Source organism: Malurus melanocephalus, unplaced genomic scaffold (assembly GCF_030028575.1).
Source record: "Malurus melanocephalus ecotype Western Australia unplaced genomic scaffold, MMel_1.1 scaffold_243, whole genome shotgun sequence".
In the NCBI taxonomy this organism is placed as follows: Eukaryota; Metazoa; Chordata; class Aves; order Passeriformes; family Maluridae; genus Malurus; species Malurus melanocephalus.
Genome location: NW_026623475.1, coordinates 978120 through 999286, shown reverse-complemented (window position 1 = coordinate 999286; position 21167 = coordinate 978120). Strand labels below are relative to the sequence as shown.

The window sequence follows — 21167 nt, the reverse complement described above, 5'->3', positions numbered from 1 at the left end:
TTCCTGAGGTGAATGGAGAGCTGTTCTTACACACAAGGCAGGTGAGTTCCTCCTGGAGTGAGGAGATCTGCAACCTGCTGGGAGCACTGGAACAGCATGATACCTAACAGGAAAATTCCCTATCCAATAGGTCACATCTCCTACCTAGGAAATAATGAAAACATCAAACTGAAATATTAATTTGTTAGAGGATGTCAAGAATGGAAATACTTGGGGTTTTAAGAATGAAATTTTGCTGAATTAACAAGAATATGAACTGAAGTTCACTGAAGTTGCCAATGGACTTAATGTGAGCCTGGTGTGTGCTGCATCAGCAAGGAATGTCTGGATCAGAACAGGGGGCACAAGGTAAATGTTTGGTGTTTGGAGGTCCTGGCCTAATCCAGCCTTTCCAAATTAAATTATTATTTCATGTAAAAACCTCCAAATAATACCACTGCAATATTTTCCCTGCTTGGGAATGGAACATTTTCCACCACCACCCTGACAATGTCTACGTGAAGCCATCCAAATGGGAGAATTTGAATTGTAGCAAGAAAGCAGAATATTTGTCCTGKGCCAGGGAGGACTCTGGGAAGCAGTGACGTGAGGGTCCCCATGGCCTCTGTCCCTGATGACCCAGTTGTGATTTGATTTATGTGGGCTCGCAGCTGCCCTTGCTCCGACCCCAGAGGAGCTGTGTGGGAAGTTCGTGTCTCGGAGCCGTAGTGTTGCTCTGCCGAGTGTCTGGAGCCGGGGCTGTGCACACAAACTGATAAATAGGGAAAGGCCTGCTTGCTCCAGCTGGAGCAGAGCTGCATCAGCGCTGCAGCCCCACGGACTCTGCGCCGGGACAGAGCAGCTCCCTGCAGCCACCGTGAGTATTTCATTTCCTTCTCTGCATGCTCTGCGATTATAAATCGGTGCTCAAGCCATACATCAATTTGCTATGTGAAATATTCACTGGGCTTTTTGCTTCTTTACCTCCTTTTTTATGTATTTTTAAACATCTGACTAAATGRAAACAGAAAACAGGCACTTTTCAATTTAGTATTCTACTGCCAAGGATTTGTTCCAACAGTACTTCATTTGACACACAGAGTGAAGGAAAACAACTTTTCAATTCTATTATTTGCTTCCCTTCCCAAAAGTACCTGGAAAACTGTGAGTTTCAAACAACCTCCAACCTCTAATTTTACAATGYATAAAAATTATGCCTTTGAAATAATTATTCATGGAGTAACAATTCCAAAGGAAAATTTCAAGATAATTACAGCACAGTCTACTGGTTAAATAAGTCAGCTGATATTATGGTTATTATATGACCAGAAAGGAACACATTTATTAAGAAGAAAAGTGGAATTTCTTCAAAGAGCAGCTTTGGGAAGCTTCTTGGCACATTAAAACCAGGAGGAACTGAAAAACCCTTAATAATGCAMATAAGCTGCATACAGGATCAATCAAGTGATCCTATGATTTCCCCTTCAAAATCATTCTTTAATTAAGCAGTGATTACTGAATTGCTTGAGTGAAATTGAATAGATCAGCTGGTATCGCACCTATTTGGCGCTGATTATGCTCAGGTACTTTTTTTTTTTTCAGTTTTTGGTTCAAATTTTCCCAAATTAAAAAAAATAAGCTTTGCCTTCTAGCAGCAAGCAAAGTACAGCAATTAAACTCGAGCCTGAAACGTGCTCTGAGTTCCACTACGTGACCACTAATGTGCCCCAAGGTGTGCTACATAGACGGTGAAGACCTTCAGCTTGAGTTCCTAAAATTSCCTGTAAACAAGAAATTTCCCCATGACTCAATTGTCAAAATATTTAYGATAGCAGCTAAAGCACTGTCAGTACCGACCTCTGAAAGGGCTCCCTGTGCCTCTGCCCCATGAAGGATGTTTTGTATCTCAATAAATTTGATAAGTTGATGATATGTTGTTTTAYGATATGGGGTTTTATAGCAATAAAAATGATAAACCCCACATTTTTCAACATAAATAGCAATAAATAGATGTACARTTCAGATTCTAGTCTGAATGGGTAYATTYTATTTAKGGTTCTACTTCACTTTTATCAATCAATGGCTTTTTTTTTCTTCCTTAGGGGATTCCATTTTTGATAAATTGTYAAATTTTTCAGTTGGGACTAAGAACTAAATTTCTGCATTAGATGATAATCAACCCCTTGAATCATCAAATTCTGATTTATAGTGAATGTTTGTAATTCAGAAGATGAGAACTGACAAAACCAAGCCTGTAAAAGCCCAACATTTTCAAACATGCTTAAACCATTTGGGTGTAGGTCATCCCTTCCAGAGAACACCATTGCCCCACCTGGTCAGGATTTCACWTGTSCAAATGCCCAGTAAAAGAAGGAAAAGCAGGAACARYGTGTRCTTTASGCAGATGGCATTTTCTGTTAGTTCAGCCTGACAGAGGACTGAAGACTCCCGCCCTATGTGTGTTGCTGTTTGGGATTCTACAAAATAAGTAATTAAAAAAATCATCTTTTGTACTCAGTTATTCCCACTTTTTGGTCTAAAGACCTTCATGCATCATCTCTGGGAATGTATTTAATTTTTTGCTTTCTTTTAAAGCACTCATGCACAAATGTGTGGTTATATTGGGAATACATGGAAAAGAGATAAATGGGCACAAAACATTTTGTTTTGGGAACGGCACAGCTGCAGCTGCCCCAAACATCTGAACCTGTTGCTCCACTCTTATTTCAACTTTGTCCCAGTTGTTGTTTTGGACATTACACCTGGGAATGTCTGGTGTGTTCTGCCAGCAGCTTCACGTGCAGAATTCCCTGCCTGGCAAAGGGTTAAAGAGCATCTGTATGGGGTGGGAATGTCCCACAGGTCATGGCTCAGTCCCAGCAGGTGTGAGGGGTTTGGGATGGCTACAGAGCCTTGGGGAGAGCAGCACAAGGATCAAGGAATCCCAGGGATTGCTGCAGTTTGRAGGAGGCCTCCCTGCTGCTGCCTCACTCACCAGGGTGAAGCAAAGCTTGGAACACACGACTCTCACCGTMGCTCATAAATAATCAAAACTTGCCYGGCCTAGGAAATGAAGTTACTTCCTCATATATCTTAATCTCTTATTCTGTTCTTTCCTTTTCTTTTTTGCTTTTTTGCTTAACAAAGCTCGATGTTTTGTTTTCTCAGAAGAATTATCTTGTCAACACTAAATTCTCGAATGTCAGAAAATGAAACTCTTAATGTTCACGCATAAGTCTCATTCTAAGACAGTAGGGCATTCCTCAAATAATCAATGGATTTACTAYTGTTCTAACATCCTCTTAATTTAAGTTTTGCAAAGTCTCAGTCCAAGCTGGAAATTTTGTGGTTGCAACTGGTCACTGTTTTTGGCCATAAAAATCAGTAAGAAGGGCTAAATTCTTTCTCATACAACACCTACAGCGAGGAAACTGCCTAAGGAAAATCTGCTTCAAATATTTTTAACATTTAAGCAATCAGCCACSTTACATCTGGTACTTTATACTCACTGATTTTATTAATCTGGATCAGTGTATTTTTTTTTTTTAATCTACTATTCAATTATGACTTTCATTTAAAGAAACCACTGGAATTCAGAAACACATTTCTTCAGCAAACACACATTTTTGGGAAAAAATGTAGACTTTGTCCAGGCCAAATTGATCTAACTGATAAGACCTCATGATTCAGTGACTCATTTTGCTCTCCAACAAATATTTACTAGCAGAGATAACAAAYCCCCAGCATTCCAGCCTCACTGCATCCTTTCACCTTCTGCTGACAACACGAAGCGAAAGTGGTCAGCCCCAAAGCTCTGTCCAGTTTGGGGGAAGGGATGTGTGTTTTTTCCAATTAGGACTTCAGATTCCCTGGAATGGTCCACTCATTGTCCCAGTAAGGTGCAGGTATAGCACAAACCCATCACGTGAGCCCTTCAGGGAGGATATTTAAACCCAGCTTGTTGGAAATTCTGCAGAGAATCCTGTTGTAGAGTAGGAGTTGGATTTGCTGTATTTTCCAAATACTTCCATGCCTTTTCCATCTTTTCTMTCCTTTGTCTGCTCAGGGAAAGCCTGTGAGTTGTTCATGGGCAAATTGTCTCTTACAGCCCTTGCTCAGTGGGCATCAGGCTCAGCAAAGGTTTAACCTGTGCCACATCCCAGACATGCAGAGAGAGGGACAAGGGGGAAAGGAAGATATTCCCACTTACTYTTCTAATGGCTACTCTGTTACTCTCAATTCTCAGCAATACCAGAAGTTTGCAGCATGTAAATAAACCCAAATCCATGCCACAGATTTCTTTTTTCCTAAAACTTTTTAAGAGTTTTTAGAGCACACTTTCAGAACCTCCCTCTAGATTTGAAATTATAATTCAAATTATGATAAAATGAGGTAAGTTTTGAATTTCACTCTGTCATATTTTTATTGGGAATGTCAGTGAATCCAGACAGGAGCCCGGGYCCCTTCAATAGCCAAGGGACAGTGGAAAGCTCTTTAGAGGCAACACATCTTATAGGAAATCAATATTTAGGTCTTCATYGTATACTTTACACTGCTAAAGGAACACAGGCTCTTAAATGTGATTCAGGCAGTGCTTAAGCAACGCAAAGCTGATTTTTACTGCATAAATAAGTACTTACATGGGGAAGAACAGATATTCCATGGGCTTTTGATGTTATTTTTCTTCAAATCTGCATATAAAGAAAATAAAATAAACTCATTGAAAGCCCATCTTTGTCTACAAACAGGACAGCCCCACATCCACACCAGAGCAAACTCTCTAACTCATGCCCAAAACAAGTTTCTTCTATGCTGCAAAGCTCCTTTTAATCTTCCTGTACTAGAGAATTTACCATGATTAGGCCGATTCTCCCGTAAGGTTTTGCATAAAACTCAAAGCAAAGCATTTCTAACTATAACTTGGAAAGTTAGGAAAGGATTTCACCCTGAAYCTGTAATATTAGGACACTCAAATATTTTGTAACCTCACAGAAGGCACTAWGTAAGACATTTGCAGAGACATCTGATTTTCTTATTGTCCAAAAACCGTCCCATATTCTGGAGTTTTCTGGTTTTAGCTCTGTCTCTAAACCTTCCCAGCAATTCTTTCCCATGGGATGTTTCTCTTCCTTTCCCCTTTGTCCAGGTTGCTGTTTAAAGGCTGATCCCCCAGCAGAGTGGATGAAGCAGTGCAGCTGGGAGCAGAACATGGCCAACACGTTTGTCACCGTCCCCGAYGGGTACGGCCTTCCCGAGCCCATCCAGTACTACGGTGAGTAAAGCAAGTTTTTTACTCTGGAAATGTGGGGAAAGGAACACCAGTGGGAATTTATATTTTTTCCTTAATTTTATTTTATCTTTAAAGCACTTGAAACTTTTTACCAAGCTTGCACTGAAAGTGTATTAAAATCTTTTCGTGTGTGCACAATGTGATTATTCTGACTGAGCATTCCACAKAAACATTCCCAGTGCCGTCTCCCTTTGAGTTGCATGGAGAAAGTTTTATTACAATATTCCAGATACATTATAAATAACTAATGCCTATTCTATATCTTAGGTAACTATAATTGAAATAACTAATTTGATTCTGGAAGACTAAAGGAGGACTCAAAGCCCACTAAAAGGAAAAAATCTCCAAACTGTTTTAAAAAATCTTTCCAATCTGTTTTTATAGAGATTTTAATAATCCCAAAGGAAGAATGAAACATGATGCACATTGCACAGRCTTTCTTTGGTATAGCTGTGTGCATTTAAGGGAGGCTGGATACAATTAAAACTCAACAGACAGAAAGACAGGAARAGACTCTCTTTGTTAATCTGTACCTACATTTTAGTAAACTAAAATTYCATAAAGATACATGTGTGGGAAAATACTTAATAAAACAAGTCTCTGCTTTTTACTCTTTTGATGTTCAACTTTAAGACTCCTGTTACAGTTATATTTACCACTCTATAATTTCTATACAATTTTTCTCAGTGCAGCATTTTCAAAATGATGTCTGAGTTATGTATCAAATAACAAATGCTTAATCAAGTAACAAATGCTTAATTCATTAAGAATTAACTTAGGGAAGATATTTGACTGTAGTGGGGAGAACTAGTAAAAACAACATTTAAGGGAAAGATTTAAAGGCTGCTGTACCATCAGCTGGCAAGTGATACTCAATTATCTATACTAACACTAATCCAGCRGTGCCCACATGACATTGCTCAAACCATTACTGAGCCATTTTTGCTACATTTAAGATTTTACTTAAGAACATTATAGGTATAACATTTAAATAGAATGTGTCAGACTGCCCCTCTGAAAACGTGTGCCTCTAATATTTATGTTACTAGTTCTATAAAATATTTTTAATRTTTGGAGCGGTTGTCATCAAGTTGTTCTCCAGGCTTTTATTCCCCTTTTTATTTCCCCCATCTCAGATGTTTTACCAGAGCACATCAACTACCAGCTGCAGGACCCAGATTTCCAGGCTGCCCCTTACTGCCAGTACTCAGCAGTCCCAGTTCCAKCTCTGCAGTCCCAGCCTGCTCCGTCCCCGTACGGTTCCTACAGCCTGGAGCCCCCGTACAGCGACGGGCCCTGCGTCGGCAGCAGCTGCGAGCTCAGCAAGGGCCCCTTCCTGGCTCCCCACGTGGAGGATGGGGGGTACCAGGGGTTAAAGAGGCCCAGGTTGAACCACTCGGTGAGGCTGAAGGGGCAGGAGGAGCTGTGTGTGGTGTGTGGGGACAAAGCCTCGGGGTACCACTACAACGCRCTGACCTGCGAGGGCTGCAAAGGTGAGCACGGAGCAGGGCCTCAGCACAACCCTCCACAGCTGGGACTGGGGCCAACAGATTTRGGTTTTGAGCTGGTTTTTGCACAGAGGCTTTTAATTTTTTCCTTATCTAACACCTTTACTCCAGAGTCACATTTGTATACTGTTTTTTTAAAGAAATTATTTCACAGTCTATATTTAAGATGAGCACTTCCAACACCTGCATCGATGACTCGCTGGAATAGTGTCAGTGTAAGCAGGTGCTGGTTTTCTCATGAACATTTATTAGAGATTTACTTCAGTGTAATCAATTTTACTTACTATTGAAATTGAATAAAAACAAGTAGCAATTACTTGCTAATTATATTTTAACTTGTTTATATGGGAACTGTCTCATGAGGGACAGGCACCAATCTCTGCTCTCTGGGATCARGGACAGGACCCAAGAGAAGGGCTGGAGCCATGTTAGGGGAGGGTTGAGAGGGATCTCAGGGGAAGAACCTTTCCAGAGGGTGCTGGGTTTCCATTTACAAAACCCCACCAAATAAACCCGAAAGACAGTTTCAAATAATTCTGAGCTAAAGCTCCTCAGATCCCTTCAGCCATAACCTGGTCCTTGTTCCCAGGGTTTTTCCGGCGCAGCATCACCAAGAACGCCGTGTACCGCTGCAAGAGCGGGGGGCACTGTGAGATGGACATGTACATGAGGAGGAAGTGCCAGGAGTGTCGCCTCAAGAAGTGCAAAGCTGTGGGAATGCTGGCAGAATGTAAGTGCTCCTTCATGCTGGATTCTTTACTAATCAACTCTGATAAAACCTTTTCAAAAGTCAATCCCTTCCTGTGATCCTGATCTAAACTTCATTTGGCTGTAGGAAAATTAACTTTGGAGATTGTAGCATCTGAAGCATCTTCATGTGCAAAAGCCAGCAATGTTTGAGAAGTCTCTCCTCACCTTAAGATAATTGTTGTTCAAAGGTATTACAAGAAAAAAAAGAAATTACTAACAAGGGAACCTAAATATCCTGAGCCTTGTCAGGACAGCAGTGAGCGAGCAGAAGAGCTTTAGAATTTGGGGAAAAAAATAAATAAAATTGTCATGAGGTCTTTGTTGAAAAATCCTGTGTCACAGAGCCACAAGTACRAAGATGACTGCAGACCCTCAGGCCTTTGGTGGCTACTGAACACCAGCTCACCTGATAAGTCACACATGGCCACATTCTCTAGGAAATGTAATTCCTTATAGGTGACAGCTTATGTGATGCAACACTGGAGTTATCTCTAATAAAAGCGATGATTTCAAACTGCAATTAATTGAAAACACACACATTGATGGCCGCTTCCACACCTCRCAGGTTTGCTGACTGAAGTCCAGTGCAAGTCGAAGCGACTCAGGAAGAATTTCAAGGAGAAGAGCAGTTTCCTTTGTAACATAAAGCTGGAAGATGAGGGACTGAATAGTAAGCAAGTATCATCTACAACAAGATCTGGAAAAGTGGGATATTTTTCTATTTAAAATATCTCTTTTTAACATTTATTCTTACCCCATGTCATTGTCACTTGATTGGTTTATTTTTTTTAACAGATCCCAGAGAAGATGGAACTCACTCCAGGGGAACATCAGCTCCTTGACCACATTGTAGCAGCACAYCAAAAATACACAATTCCCCTTGAGGAAGCCAAGAAGTTTGTAGGTATCCAGCACACCCAGCATCCATTGCTAAGTTACTATTCTTCTCTATTATTGGCTATATCCAATGTCCAAACRCTCTCTCATGCAGCTACAAGAAACTGCAAGTCCTGAGGAGAGTTTTCTCCGTCTCTCTGAGACAGCTGTTGTGCAYGTCCAAGTGTTAGTGGATTTCACAAAAAGACTTCCAGGTGAGTTTCTTCCTTTGGGGAATATTAGAGGAACCAAACCATACTGGTGGCATGAACCCRAGGAAAATACAGGTTTTCAGAAAAGGCTTTCAACTGATTATTTTTACTTCTAGCTTGCCATTTACTTGTCATGAGGACAACCTAAAAGYTTTCATTTCAAAACTTTTCACTTCAAAACCTTGCTATGATTAGATTTCTTCTCCATTTCTGACATGGAGTAGACATTTTCTACAAGGACGTGGACGTCAAAATACTGCCTTGAGGGAATTATTATTCCATCACATTYTCTGAAGTCCAGTTGAGTTTGCAATTTATTATAACAATCAAAGAAAAAAGCAGATGTTCCTTCAAAGGAAAAGGCAGCCCAGAAGGGACTAACCAGGTGTTCTTATTCATATTTTCCTTTCATAAAGAACAAGGGAACATGCAATTAAACTCACTGCATTTCAGTGTAAAGTTGACAAARTAACATTTGACAAGGGAAGGTGATAATTTTTTCTTTGTAAAACTCACTGACAAAGGTCAGTCACCAGGTATTTGATATGATTTAGCACCACTATGGGACATAGCTGAAGGAAGGAGTGAGCTGTCTGTTTTCTTGTGTTATACATCCTGCTTTGATCAGAGTTAAGAAAAAATCACTTAAGTTTCTTTGCTCTTGAATTATGAGTGTAGACAATGAGCTTGTCAAAAGAGGAACACAATTTCTAAAAACAAAATTATGTAACAATGAATAAGGGGAATATCCAGACTCACTAAGCAATGTAGCAAATTTATCAGGTGTTAGGCCACATGATATTTATCAGATATTAGGAAGAAGCTTTTGATAACATCTTGCTTAGTCYCCAAATGTTTACTTGTATATTCTTGTGAATCTTTTAACACTAAAAACTGCCTCCTCCCTTTCCCCCTGCTCTTTTTTAATTGTCCAATCTGCAAACCAACAAGAAAGATCCCAAGTTTTCGGCACATACATCATTTAACTATGGCTCCTCCTTTCCAGTAAAGGCATTTATTAAAAAAAAAAAATCATTTTTTCACCTCATGTTGGGGGCTTAAAGGCAGCCCAGCCTTCCTTGATTCTGAATATGCACCTTTCTCTGCAGGGTTTGAGAGTTTAGCCAGTGAGGACCAGATTGCTCTKCTGAAAGGGTCCACAGTGGAGGCGATGTTCTTGAGATCAGCCCAAATTTACAACCAGAGAATGAGCGAGTGTCAGCCATCAACCAGTGAAAGTACGTTGGACATAACTGACTGACACCATTGTGGGGTGGGTGGATAATATCAGCTGTATTAATTACAGATTATGCATTTTGTCAAGTTTAGTACAAGGTATCAACAACAATGCAACCAAAGAACTTGGTGCCAGATGCCAAAAACAAATTTGATACCTGCATGTATCTAGGAAAAATTCACACTTTTTCAGCTATGATACAGAGAAATATTTAACGTCACTTTAAGCTTTACTGGGAACTGTCATCTACCTTGTTCCAGGTCATGTAAGACTTTCTGATCATGGGACATGTTGTCACATTCAAAACCTTGATAAAAGTAACATTTATTCCATGGAAATGTGTCATAATGAAGAGAGTCCAACTTCYACCACTACCACAGGTAACAGAAGCCTCAGAATTCAAATCCTGTAAATATTTTGCAATGTCCTGTTCTTAATCACACTGAGCAACACTGTCCCTGTGGTCACTACTCCAGCTCCTTTCCTATTCTCTTCCTCTCCTCTCCCTTTTCTTCTCCTTTCCCTCTCCCTTGAGCTGCTCTGGTACATGCTGGCATTACATCTTCATGGCAGGAAGTAGTGGTGTTCATTTTTGCTTATATTCTAGGATAAAGCCTTGAGTTTTATATATAAATCCATCCATATATATATATATATATATCTCCAAAGCCCCACTGTACAACTGCAGTACAGCTTCTGTCATCATTTTAGAAATTAACATTGTATTCACAAAGTTTGTTAACTGTTTTGCGCGATAGAACATCCCCAAACTTTAAAAGATTCACTGAATCACAGAATCACGGAATGGGTGAGGTTGGAAGGGACCACAATGGGTCACCTGGTCCAGCAAGGTCATCCCAGAGCACATGGCACAGGAATGGTTCAGAYGGTTCTGGAATATCCCCAGTGAGGAGGAGTGCACACGTTCTCTGGGCAATTGTTCTGTATCCTCCCTCATGTTCAGGTGGAATTTGCTGTTAATCTGTTCCTGCCTGTTCCTCGTGTGCCATTGCTGGGATCCACAGAGCAGAGCCCCCATGGGCCCTGCTTGGAGCCCTCCCTGCACACAGGGACAGACAGGGATAGGGACAGACAGGGACAGGGACAGACAGGGATAAGGGCCCCTCTCAGCAGCTCCTCTCGAGGCTGAACAGCCCCGGCTCCCTCAGTCTTCCACAGACTGGTGGAATCACTTAGCCTGGAGAAGACCTCAGAGTCCACCCATTCACCATTTCCTCACCAGAGAGATCTCCAGCCCTCTCATGACTTCCACAGCCTCTGCTGGACCTGCTCCAGGCGCTCCATGTCCCTTGTCCTGGGGAGCCCGGAACTGGACACTCATCCAAGGGGATCCAGTGAGGGTCACTTACCACCCTTCAGGCAAAGATGATTTGCAACGATTTCTGTACTGAAATAACATGCTCATTATCCTGCATGTTTGACTTTTTTTCCTTAAACAAAACATGTTGGTTTTTCTTCTATTTTCAAGGCATAACCGARGAGTTCATCACTGCGCTGTTCTACTTCTACAGAACCATGGGGGAACTCAAAGTGACCGAGACCGAATACGCTCTGCTCGTAGCTACAACCGTGTTCTTTTCAGGTAGGTTGGCAAGGTGACACCGAGCTGTCACTCGCCCCGGGGGAGCTCCCACTTACCCCTTCAGGGGCGGCGGCGCCGATCGGACTCTGAGGGGCCGCGGCGCCCGGAGCCCCCCCCGCCCACCGCTCTCTCCGCTCCGCCGCTCTCCCGCAGACCGCCCGCTGCTGAGGGACAAGCGCCATGTGGAGGAGCTGCAGGAGCCGCTGCTGGGGATCCTGTACAAGCACTCGAAGCTGCAGCACCCGCGGGACCCTCAGCGCTTCGCGCGGCTGCTCGGGCGCCTCACGGAGCTGCGCTCGCTCCGCCACTTCCACGCGGGGGCGCTGCGCGCGCGGCACCCGCGCCTGGCGGCGCCGCTGCGGGACCTGTGGGACCTCCACTAGGCGGCGCCATCGCCGCCGGCCCGCGCGCCCATTTCCCGCCTCGGGTGCGCGCCGTCGCTTCCCGCCCTTTTCGCTCACCCTCAGCGGCCGCCGTGAGGTGCCGGTGCCGGTGGTGGCGGCGATGTCACCGTCGGTACCACTGTCGGTGCCGGTGTCAGTGTCGGTGCCGGTGTCAGTGTCGGTGCTCGTGTCAGTGTCGGTGCCACTCTCGGTGCCGGCGTCAGCATGGAGCCCGATTTCTAAAAAGAAATTGGTGGTGTCGATGTCGGTGCCGGTGCCGGTGCCGGTGCCGATGTCGGTGACGGTATCGGTGGTGGCGTCGATGTCACTGTCAGTACCACTGTCGGTGCCGGTGTCAGTGTCGGTGCCACTGTCGGTGCCGGCGTCAGCACCGAGCACAATTTATAAAAAGAAATTGGTGGTGTCGATGTGTGTCGGTGCCGGTTGTCGCTGCTGGTATCAGTGACGGTGTCGGTACCTYTGTTGGTGCCGCTGCCAGTCCCGGTGCCGGGTGTCGGTGTCACCACTTTTSTGCGGGCCCATGGAAGAAGAAAACCTGTTTAAACTGCTCTGCCGCGCCTGAGGTCCGGCAGGGCCCGCGGCCAAACCGCGGTGAGCGCTCGGGCCGCGGGGCTGTGTCAGGTAAATGGTGTCACCACCGCCCCCGGGCTGAGCTGCGARCGGGCGGGGGGACAGCCCGTCCAGGGACACGGGGACACTGCTGGGAGCCCCCGGGCAGAGTCCCGACCCGAGCACACACATCCTGCCCCGTCCYGGGAAGTGTCCAAAACCAGGTTGGACCCGACTTGGAGCAAGCTGGGATAGTGRAAGGTGTCCCTGCCCACGGCAAGGAGGTGGAACTGTATGAGCTTCAARGTCTCTTCCAACCCAAGCCATTCCATGTTCTGTGTATGTGTGAAATTGGCTGAACTGATTTCTCTGCAGACTGCCAAGATTGGTGCTGGGGGGAACATCTTCCACTTCAATTTCGAAGACTTTTACTGTTTCTATCAAGACTGATAGATCTTCTCGATCATCTGCTCTGTGTTGTAACTGCGCATCACCGATGATAAATCCAAGTTTGACATGGGTAACTCAGCAGTGAGCAGTGCCCCACTTGGATGCTTGTACTGGCTTTGAAGTCCTGCTTACACCAGACCAGATGTGCAGTGAAAATGTTCTGTCACCACACTGAGTTGTGTGAATTCAACAAGTTATTTTTTTCATGTTGAGGTTCCTTATGGAATATGTTTAGATTCAAATGTGATATTCTGACAGGAGATGAGTTGCGTTATTTATGCTATTTTCTGTGACTTGGAAAACTTGTAAAAAGGCATTTTGATGCTAAAAATAATCAGATGTCATTAGAACTACCCATGGGAGTAAAGATAAAAATAAATATCAACTACTGGACTTTAAAGAAATMATTTTGCTTCYTGAATCCTTTACCATKCACCTGTGCACAGACAGGCAGCAGTTAATGAGTTCTTGTCATCAAAACCTTCCACTTTGGCCACAGCCTGTAAAGCAAACTACAAAACACCTACTTGGGTATCTTCATTTATCCTTGATTATATTGCAGAAGGCTTCTGGATTGTCTTTGCTGCTGCTGCTGGTAGTGATGGTTTGTTGTTCCATTTTTTGTTTAACTTTGCCCTCAGCACAGTGATTGTGTATCTCGGACTRACAGAAATATCTAGCACTTTCCAAAGAAATGAAACCAAATCCAAAGGGCTCTATCGTSTGAGCCAAACAGCAAATAGGATTATGAAGTATTTTCAGACCATAAATGGAGATTGCTGGCATATGATATGCAACAAAGAGATTTGCTGTTTTAATCTGTGGTTGATAGGAAATGCTGCAGCTAATCCTAGGAAAGAAAGAGGAGAGGAGACTGTGAATCTATAAATTTCAGAGAGGAGRGCTGTGTTTCTGGCTGTTACAGAGACTGGCAATAGGCAGATTAGTTTTGAAAATTCAGCAGCCACAGGCTGTTTAAATGCAAAATCTGGCAAAAACACTTGTTTCTATGGCAGCATATCAGGATCTTATTTCCTTTTATCAGTGGAAGGCTGCAATAGGATGGGATTGGAAATAATTTCTCTACCAGAATACTCATCTTTCAGAATCTGATTGGTTTTGTCTGTTTTTCATCAGCAGACCTTCCAATTCTCAGTTGTTTGCAAGTGTGGACATGTTTTTACTATCTACAGTTCTGTATTTCATGGAAATAAGAGAGGCCCTGCTCTGTGAGTAACCTGCTCATGAGATCACAAAGTTTTCATTATGTTGTACCACTACCAGGGGCAGAGTGAGTGGGAATAATGTCTGATAACTTCTCATTGTTCCTACTTTTATTTTAGATGTTATTCAGTGACAGAGAATCCTATTAAATTACTGTTACATATGAACTTCTGAATTTCGGTAGCCCATGACAGACACGCCTGGGGAATTAACCCAAGATTTTAGAATGACTAAATTTTATTTACCGATATCACTTGAAACACTTCCTGTAGAATATCAGCACACCATCTTTCATTTAATGAAAGTGTAAAATCACTGATGTCAGGGAATGGATTGGTGTAGTTAACAGAAAGGTTAAAGATAAATAATYAACAGTGTAACTGGCTGTTCCACAACAGGGCTGCAAAGCTGRGCTATAAAAGCACATTAAAATTTCTATCACTGAGTTTCTGCAGGTCAGCAAGAGGGCAACCAAAGAAATGGATCCATAAGCATCAGACTATGGATGATGGATTTTAGGGAACTGTATGGAAGAAGCCTCAGGCACTTACAGATTGTGTTGCTGAATTTTGTCACTGTCTTTTTTCTTGCTGCTCGCTGGAGCTCATGGGATCTCACTCCCATCAGGTGTTCAGAGAGGTCAGTGGTGAATGAGCTCCATGGTYATAGCCAGAAGGACAGCCCAGGAGGTTTCTTACCAGCTTGATAGTTTATGTAAATTACTGAAGATATGTGAACACCACCCTGATGCTCTTTAGATGGGTAGGATAATGGTGCCAGCAAGGGAAAGGCAGCAGCCAAGAGGCTGTGTGMCCATATCAGCATGGGGCTGAACTGATAAGCAGCAGTCACATTAGTCCCAAGCTCCACTCAGACTAATGTAYTGCCCTTCCAGATAAATGAATTTTCATTCTTAATACCTGGTCAGGTATTTCTGTAGTGCACTGCAGTGTGTTCAGAGGCTGGGTAAAATCATTGCAGTGAATAAAGGCACTGCTGAGATTATTCTGYCTGCTCCAGGGGTTGATAATTCCCAGCATTCAGCAACCACCACATTGGGCTCTGCCTAACAGCTCTAAACCTTCCCGACAGGGGGGCTCTGGACAGATGGAACTAAAGACTTTGTATCTGTGCAATTGCCTTAGTAACCAAATTTGTAATCACTGCAAACAATGAAATTGGGTTTGTGTGGCATGACCTATTTTATGTAACATCAGTAATTATGTTTTCATCCATTAATTCTTTATTACTTAAATCCTGTATCAATTTTCTGTTATTTTACCTGGCTGGTGGAGTTACCTGGGTCAACACTCTCTCCTTAAATATTGCCATAATATTAACACTTTTAAAAGATGTTTTGAAATCTCAGTATTCCAGACTTGTTGAAATGAGCATTAGCTAGCTAATCATGTTGAGTTTAAAATATTTTTTYCTTATATGATTTATTTAATAATTTTTGTTGCAAATCTGTGTGTGTTTGTTCAGTCACTGTATTTTCAAATGCATAAGTTCTTGCTGAAGCCTTTGCACTAAYTCTGCATCAACAGCTTGTCTTCATCTTGTAATGTTCCCTGACTTTATTATTGGCCTCTGGCYTGGCAAAAGTTTATTTCCTACTCTTCAGCTTCCTGTAAAAGTTTTCTGCATTTTCTCACTTGTAACAGTTATTTACATTGATTTTCCTTATTGCACTAGTTCTTATTGTTTCACTCTCTTTTTCACCTTCATTATGACTTTCAAGCACTGTTATAACTTGCTACTGATGTTTGCAGACATTTTCCTAAATCTTGTTAAAGCAATTTATATTTTTAATCTCAATACCCCCTCCTTACACCCATTTTTCTCAACTCAGAGAAACTGGCACTTTAAGGCAGCAAAGACTGTGTGTTCTCACACTCTGACCTGTTCTCTGCCTATGTTCTTGTAGGGTGTGCTGAGACACTTTAAATCCAACTGTGGAGGTCTCCAGTGCACAAAAATCCAGCTYCAGCTGCCTAAAGCTGTGAATTCTTTAGAGGAAACAATTAGCTGTACAAGGGTCACATGTGATATATTTGTTTTAAGAATGCTGTTTTTTAATTCTTACTTTGAGAGCATTTTGTCCTCTCCAGGTTTTAGTTTTATGAATTTGTTCTTTTCCCTTCAGGTTCTTTGTTTCCTTTGAAATACTCTTTGTACTTCCCAAGAACAAACACTCTTTTCTGTGATTCAAGCTTTAAACAATCAAGCCCATACACGTATATGTAGTGTGTATGTGTACATATAGTATATGTATATATATATATATACATATACATTATCTATGTGTGGGTTGTGTAGTGTATACTGAGAGAACATGACTCTTTGTATTTCAAATATGTCAGAAAAATATAGAGCTAAGTAACGTACTGGAGTAGTAGCAAAGTGRGTGTTACACTCCTGTTGCTAAGTGAGATGGACAGATGTTACAGAGAGTACAATTAATACTCTGCTCATGCCCCTAAGCCAGAAAGAGGTTTAAATATRATTAAATTATATTTCATTCCTGAGAAAATATATGGTAGAAATTCACCCTGAATTAAAGATTCCATGAAAACAGAAAACATTTGGCTAGTCTTAATAGAACAAAACCTCTGTTACATTATCAAAAAAAACCTTGTAAAATTAGCCCAGGACACAGACCTGTGCACAATCCAAAACCACAGGAAAAGGAGACACTATTATTCAGGAATTAGCTAAACATCAGTTGGGACTGACTGGATCACTCCTCCAACAGCTCAAAGTGACCACATTTACCACCTCAAACTTACTTTTTCATATTTCTTATGGCTATGTAAATCAGGAATGTGGCTGACCTGCATAGGAGATATATCAGATCAAATTCCAAATGGGAGTTAGGTGATTACCTGGGMGGGCAYGTGTTCCCRGAGCTGCAGGCAGGGAGCTCAAGGAGAGGCTGACAGAGAATAGTGGCTTTGTTGATCCCTTCTCACTCTTGCTCTCCCAAAAGTGAGTATTTCCCCCCACTTGGGGTCATCTGTTTCATTGGTGTTGATTCAAAATTTTGCTTCTCATTGTGCTGCAAGGACTGGCTCAGTAAAAGTTTTTTCCTATCAATTTGTATGGAGTGAATTGCTTGTTACTTCCATATTGGCTGAGTAGGTTCCAGGCCAGACAGTTTCTGAGTGTGTTTTTCTTGAGCAGGTAACAGCAACGGCTGCAGAGCCATTGGTTTGATTTCAGATTTGTTTCTACATAGGCACTGCGCAGACTTAGAGAATCCCAGAATGGTTTGGGTTGGAAGGAACCTTGAAGCCCATCCCATCCCACTCACTGCCATGGGCAGGGACACCTTCCACTAGCCAAGGTTGCTCCTGGAACAATTCCAGGGACAGGGCAGCCACAGCTCCTTTGGGCAACCTGTGCCAGCATCTCCCAGCTGTGCCTGCCTGGTAAGGAGCAAAAAGAGCCAACCAGACCTCATTAAACCTTAGCAAAACACAGGTGCAAAATTCATCATCTGTGATTCTGGAAGACTCCATATCCATGCCAGCCTTCCTGCCATGGTCTTGCTGTCTTATGGAGTGATTAAATTAATCAATAATAACAACTCTTTAAAAGCACTGGTTAGTTTAAAAGCTAACCAGTGAGGAGAGAATGACTGTTAAAATAATTAGATTTCCAGCTCCAGTTTCCAGGTTAGGATATTATGGACACGTTTGTTCCTATCACATTTGCTTTGTGGTTCAGTATGAATTTTCAATAGATGACTTTGTGATAAGAAAGCAGCAATTCAGATGCAATTATATAAACAGTAAGATCAGCCAGGAATTAGCCTGGAGAGTATAAAGCACACACGGATCTTGTGCTGGGTCACTGCCTCTCCCAGCTCAAGGCAGAATCAGGTTCCTGTAATAGGGAAGAATTCCGCTGACAAGAGGTTGGTCTTTTCAGACTGGTGTTGTTGCAGCTACAGGGTAAACCAGCCTGTGTAATGGATGGCTTTTCCATGGAAAACTGGCAGCTGGAAGAGACTAGAGGATGATGTCCAGATGTTGGTAGACACTCTCATTTAAAGTTTGTTGTTTAGAGGCTCGAGAGTAGTTCCTGAAATTGTTTTGGAGCTAATCAAGGCTTTGTTCTTGGGATCCCCCTGCAGGTCTGAGAAATGGGGTCAGCAAAACAGACAGATAAAGCAGGATTCATTGAGTTGAACTCTTTGCTGATACTCTTTGTTGTAATTTGCTTGARTCTATTATTTAATTCTTGGCAGTGCTCCCATTTCATCATGCCTCTAAGCCACTGGAAATTGAAAAATCCAGTTTTATGCCTGATATGCACAGCCTTGTCTTTTTCTCTTTAACATTTTTTAAGATGCTTTCTTTAGAATAGYATTTTTTAGCAGTGAGATTATTTTAATATCTGGTTAATTCTAGAGCTCATGTTATCTTACATGTCACACTTTCAAATCTTTCAGCTTCTGTTACTTGTTCTGTGTCAGCATTTAATCATTCATTAGTGAGAAGTTCCATATAATATGCTTTAATGGCGGGGAAAGTGAATTTGTTCTATGTAGTTAATGACCTCTTTACCCTTGTTCTCTGTTTAATGGTCAATATTATTTCAATTAAAGGTCTGAGACTGGAAAGAAGCTGTGACACTGCAGCTAGAAACATTAAGATTACTCCTAGTCTGTGACTGTCCTGGCTGTTTCTGTTGAATGCTGAGGAGAGGGCTGGAAGGCACGGCCCATTTTACTTGTTGTTTGCTCTGTTTGTTTGTTCTTCYCCACCCAGCATGAGTCCCTTCTTTGTGATGTCTCTCCTCTTTGGCCTGACTTTTGGACAAGCAGCATCACTTTGTGTTCCTTCTGAGTACACKATCCATGTGGAGAAACGGGAATGTGCCTATTGCCTGGCCATCAACACCACCATCTGCGCTGGATTCTGCATGACTCGGGTACGAGGCGCTGCTCTGCTCTGAGCAGATGTTTCTGTAACAGCCACTACTGTAAAACAAGAGCCTGTTCTCCCAGAAAATAATGTGTAGATGGTTTAACTCGAATAGAGTTTGTCACAGACAGAAAAACCACCATCATCATGTTTTCAAGTTAGCTTTTTAAAGGTATGGATAAAAAAATGCCAAGCCTCTGGAACTATGGAATTGATAACACCAGCGGCACAGCAGAGACCTGACTGCTGCCGCCACTGCAGAGCCTCTGTGGGCAGTTTGTGAGGGCAGGATGGAACAGGTGAGGAGCAGATTATATTGGGTCACTCAATTAATGTAAATAACTTAGGGAACTTCTGCTGCTATCCCAACTGGCTGTGGGGACAGCTCTGCAGCAGCCACACCACTGCACACAACTTCGCTGTTCAACACAGCACTTGAGTTCCAGCTTGGGCAGCAGGGAGCCAGCCGGGATCACAAAGCGCTGGGAACATTCTGAACCAAGTGGATCAGTTAAACCATAAAAATAACGTGAATGTATCTGTGTGGGGAGGGAGCCCCGTCACAATTACAGCTCTGAACTGAGTARTATCAGAGCTAGGCTAATACACGAGTTTTGGTCTCTACACTTCACAGGAAGTTTCTGACACTTGCAAGCTTCAGTGAAACAACATATTTCTCTTCTCTTTGTAGGACAGCAATGGCAAGAAGCTGCTCCTCAAGAGTGCCCTGTCCCAGAATGTGTGCACGTACAAAGAGATACTGTACCGGACAGTGCTGATCCCAGGCTGCCCTCACCACACCATCCCCTACTACTCCTACCCTGTGGCTGTGAGCTGCAAGTGTGGCAARTGTAACACTGACTACAGTGACTGTGTCCGTGAGAGGGTCAGGACAAACTATTGCACTAAGCCACAGAAGTTGTGTAACATGTGAAACTTTCAATGGAATGHGGGTGAAATGTATTGTCTGCTCACACCTGAACAGAAATAAAAGTGTATTTCATATTCTGTTTGCAAACTGGTGTGCACAAAGAGTTATTCTGAAGTCTTCAGTACAAAGAAAAGCCAAGTCTACTTTTATGGTAATGCCTATGCAAAATCACTGAGAGAAAAAAATAACTAATGTGTTTTCTTTCGCACTTCAGAAAAACCCAAATTCAGATGTTTGCGTTGCGCTGGCATATCTATTTAACTGTASATTTCCATGCCCTCAGAGCATTGTRTCCCTCTGACCTTTAAGCAGTTTTCACGTTCAACTTTAAGACACCCAGGTCAACTGATAAATCCCTGTAAAGGTGATGATTCCTTACAGACGTGTTTGTTACCTTTGGTTTATCCTAATATACTTCTCACCCAACTGAGCGATGGATTTGCAGGCAATCCAAACATCTTCGCCTTTTGTCCGCATCTCAGTTTCGGTAGGGGGGGAGGGTCATAGAATGGGATGGGAGCTCCGGGCTGGGGGGCCCCGGGGCTGGGGCCGAGGCTGCTCCAGGCGCTTCGCGGCTTTGCGGCCGGTATTTAGAGAAGAACCCGAACCGATTAACAATGTGAAACCCGAGGAAGGAGAAGGAGAAAGAAGGAGGAGAAARGAGAAGGAGAAAGAAGCAGAAGGAGCCCGCGCTGCCCCCGGTTCCTCAGGGGGGAAACAGCGGCCGGGGCTCCGCTCCCGAGCGGGGCAGCGGCGGCACCGCCCAGCCCTGAGGAGCGGCCCCGGGCACGGCCCCTCCTTTACCGGGGCCACCGCCGCTCTCCCGCGGATAAACGCTGCATCTGAACAGCGTGGCAACATTTAAGGGGGGGATTCTGCCCTTCTGCCCCCTCAGATGAAACCCCACCTGCAGAGCTGCCTCCAGCCCGGGGCCCAGCACAGCAGCTGCTGGAGCAAGTCCAGAGGAGKCACCAGGATTATCAGAGGGGTGGAGCAGCTCTGCTGTCAGGAAAGGCTGGGAAATTGGAATTGTCCAGGTGAAGAGAAGCTTCGCGGTGACCTAACTGTGGCCTTCCAGTAGCTGAAGGGAGACTACAAGGAAGACAGGACAAGGGGGAATGGGTTTACACAGGTTTAGATTGGATATCAGGAAGAAATTGTTCCGTGTGAGGGTGGGGAGGCCCTAGCACAGGGTGCCCAGAAAAGCTGTGGCTGCCCCTGGA

At 43.2% G+C, this 21167-nt stretch overlaps 2 protein-coding genes across 2 annotated transcripts; both read left to right on the top strand.

Moving 5' to 3' along the window:
* Nucleotides 1-572: 572 nt before the first annotated feature.
* Nucleotides 573-12098, top strand: LOC130578873 (bile acid receptor-like). Its single transcript, XM_057375253.1, has 11 exons — nucleotides 573-856; nucleotides 5126-5251; nucleotides 6406-6762; nucleotides 7367-7507; nucleotides 8093-8232; nucleotides 8323-8427; nucleotides 8519-8618; nucleotides 9725-9853; nucleotides 10113-10232; nucleotides 11342-11455; nucleotides 11609-12098. Exons 2-11 carry the CDS (start codon nucleotides 5161-5163, stop codon nucleotides 11836-11838), a joined length of 1527 nt encoding a protein of 508 aa, XP_057231236.1. The 5' UTR covers nucleotides 573-856; nucleotides 5126-5160; the 3' UTR covers nucleotides 11839-12098.
* Nucleotides 12099-18544: 6446 nt separating this feature from the next.
* Nucleotides 18545-19962, top strand: TSHB (thyroid stimulating hormone subunit beta). The gene is made up of 2 exons (XM_057375255.1): nucleotides 18545-19020; nucleotides 19705-19962. The coding sequence occupies exons 1-2, from the start codon at nucleotides 18859-18861 to the stop codon at nucleotides 19945-19947; spliced, it is 405 nt and encodes a 134-aa protein (XP_057231238.1). The 5' UTR covers nucleotides 18545-18858; the 3' UTR covers nucleotides 19948-19962.
* Nucleotides 19963-21167: the final 1205 nt, after the last annotated feature.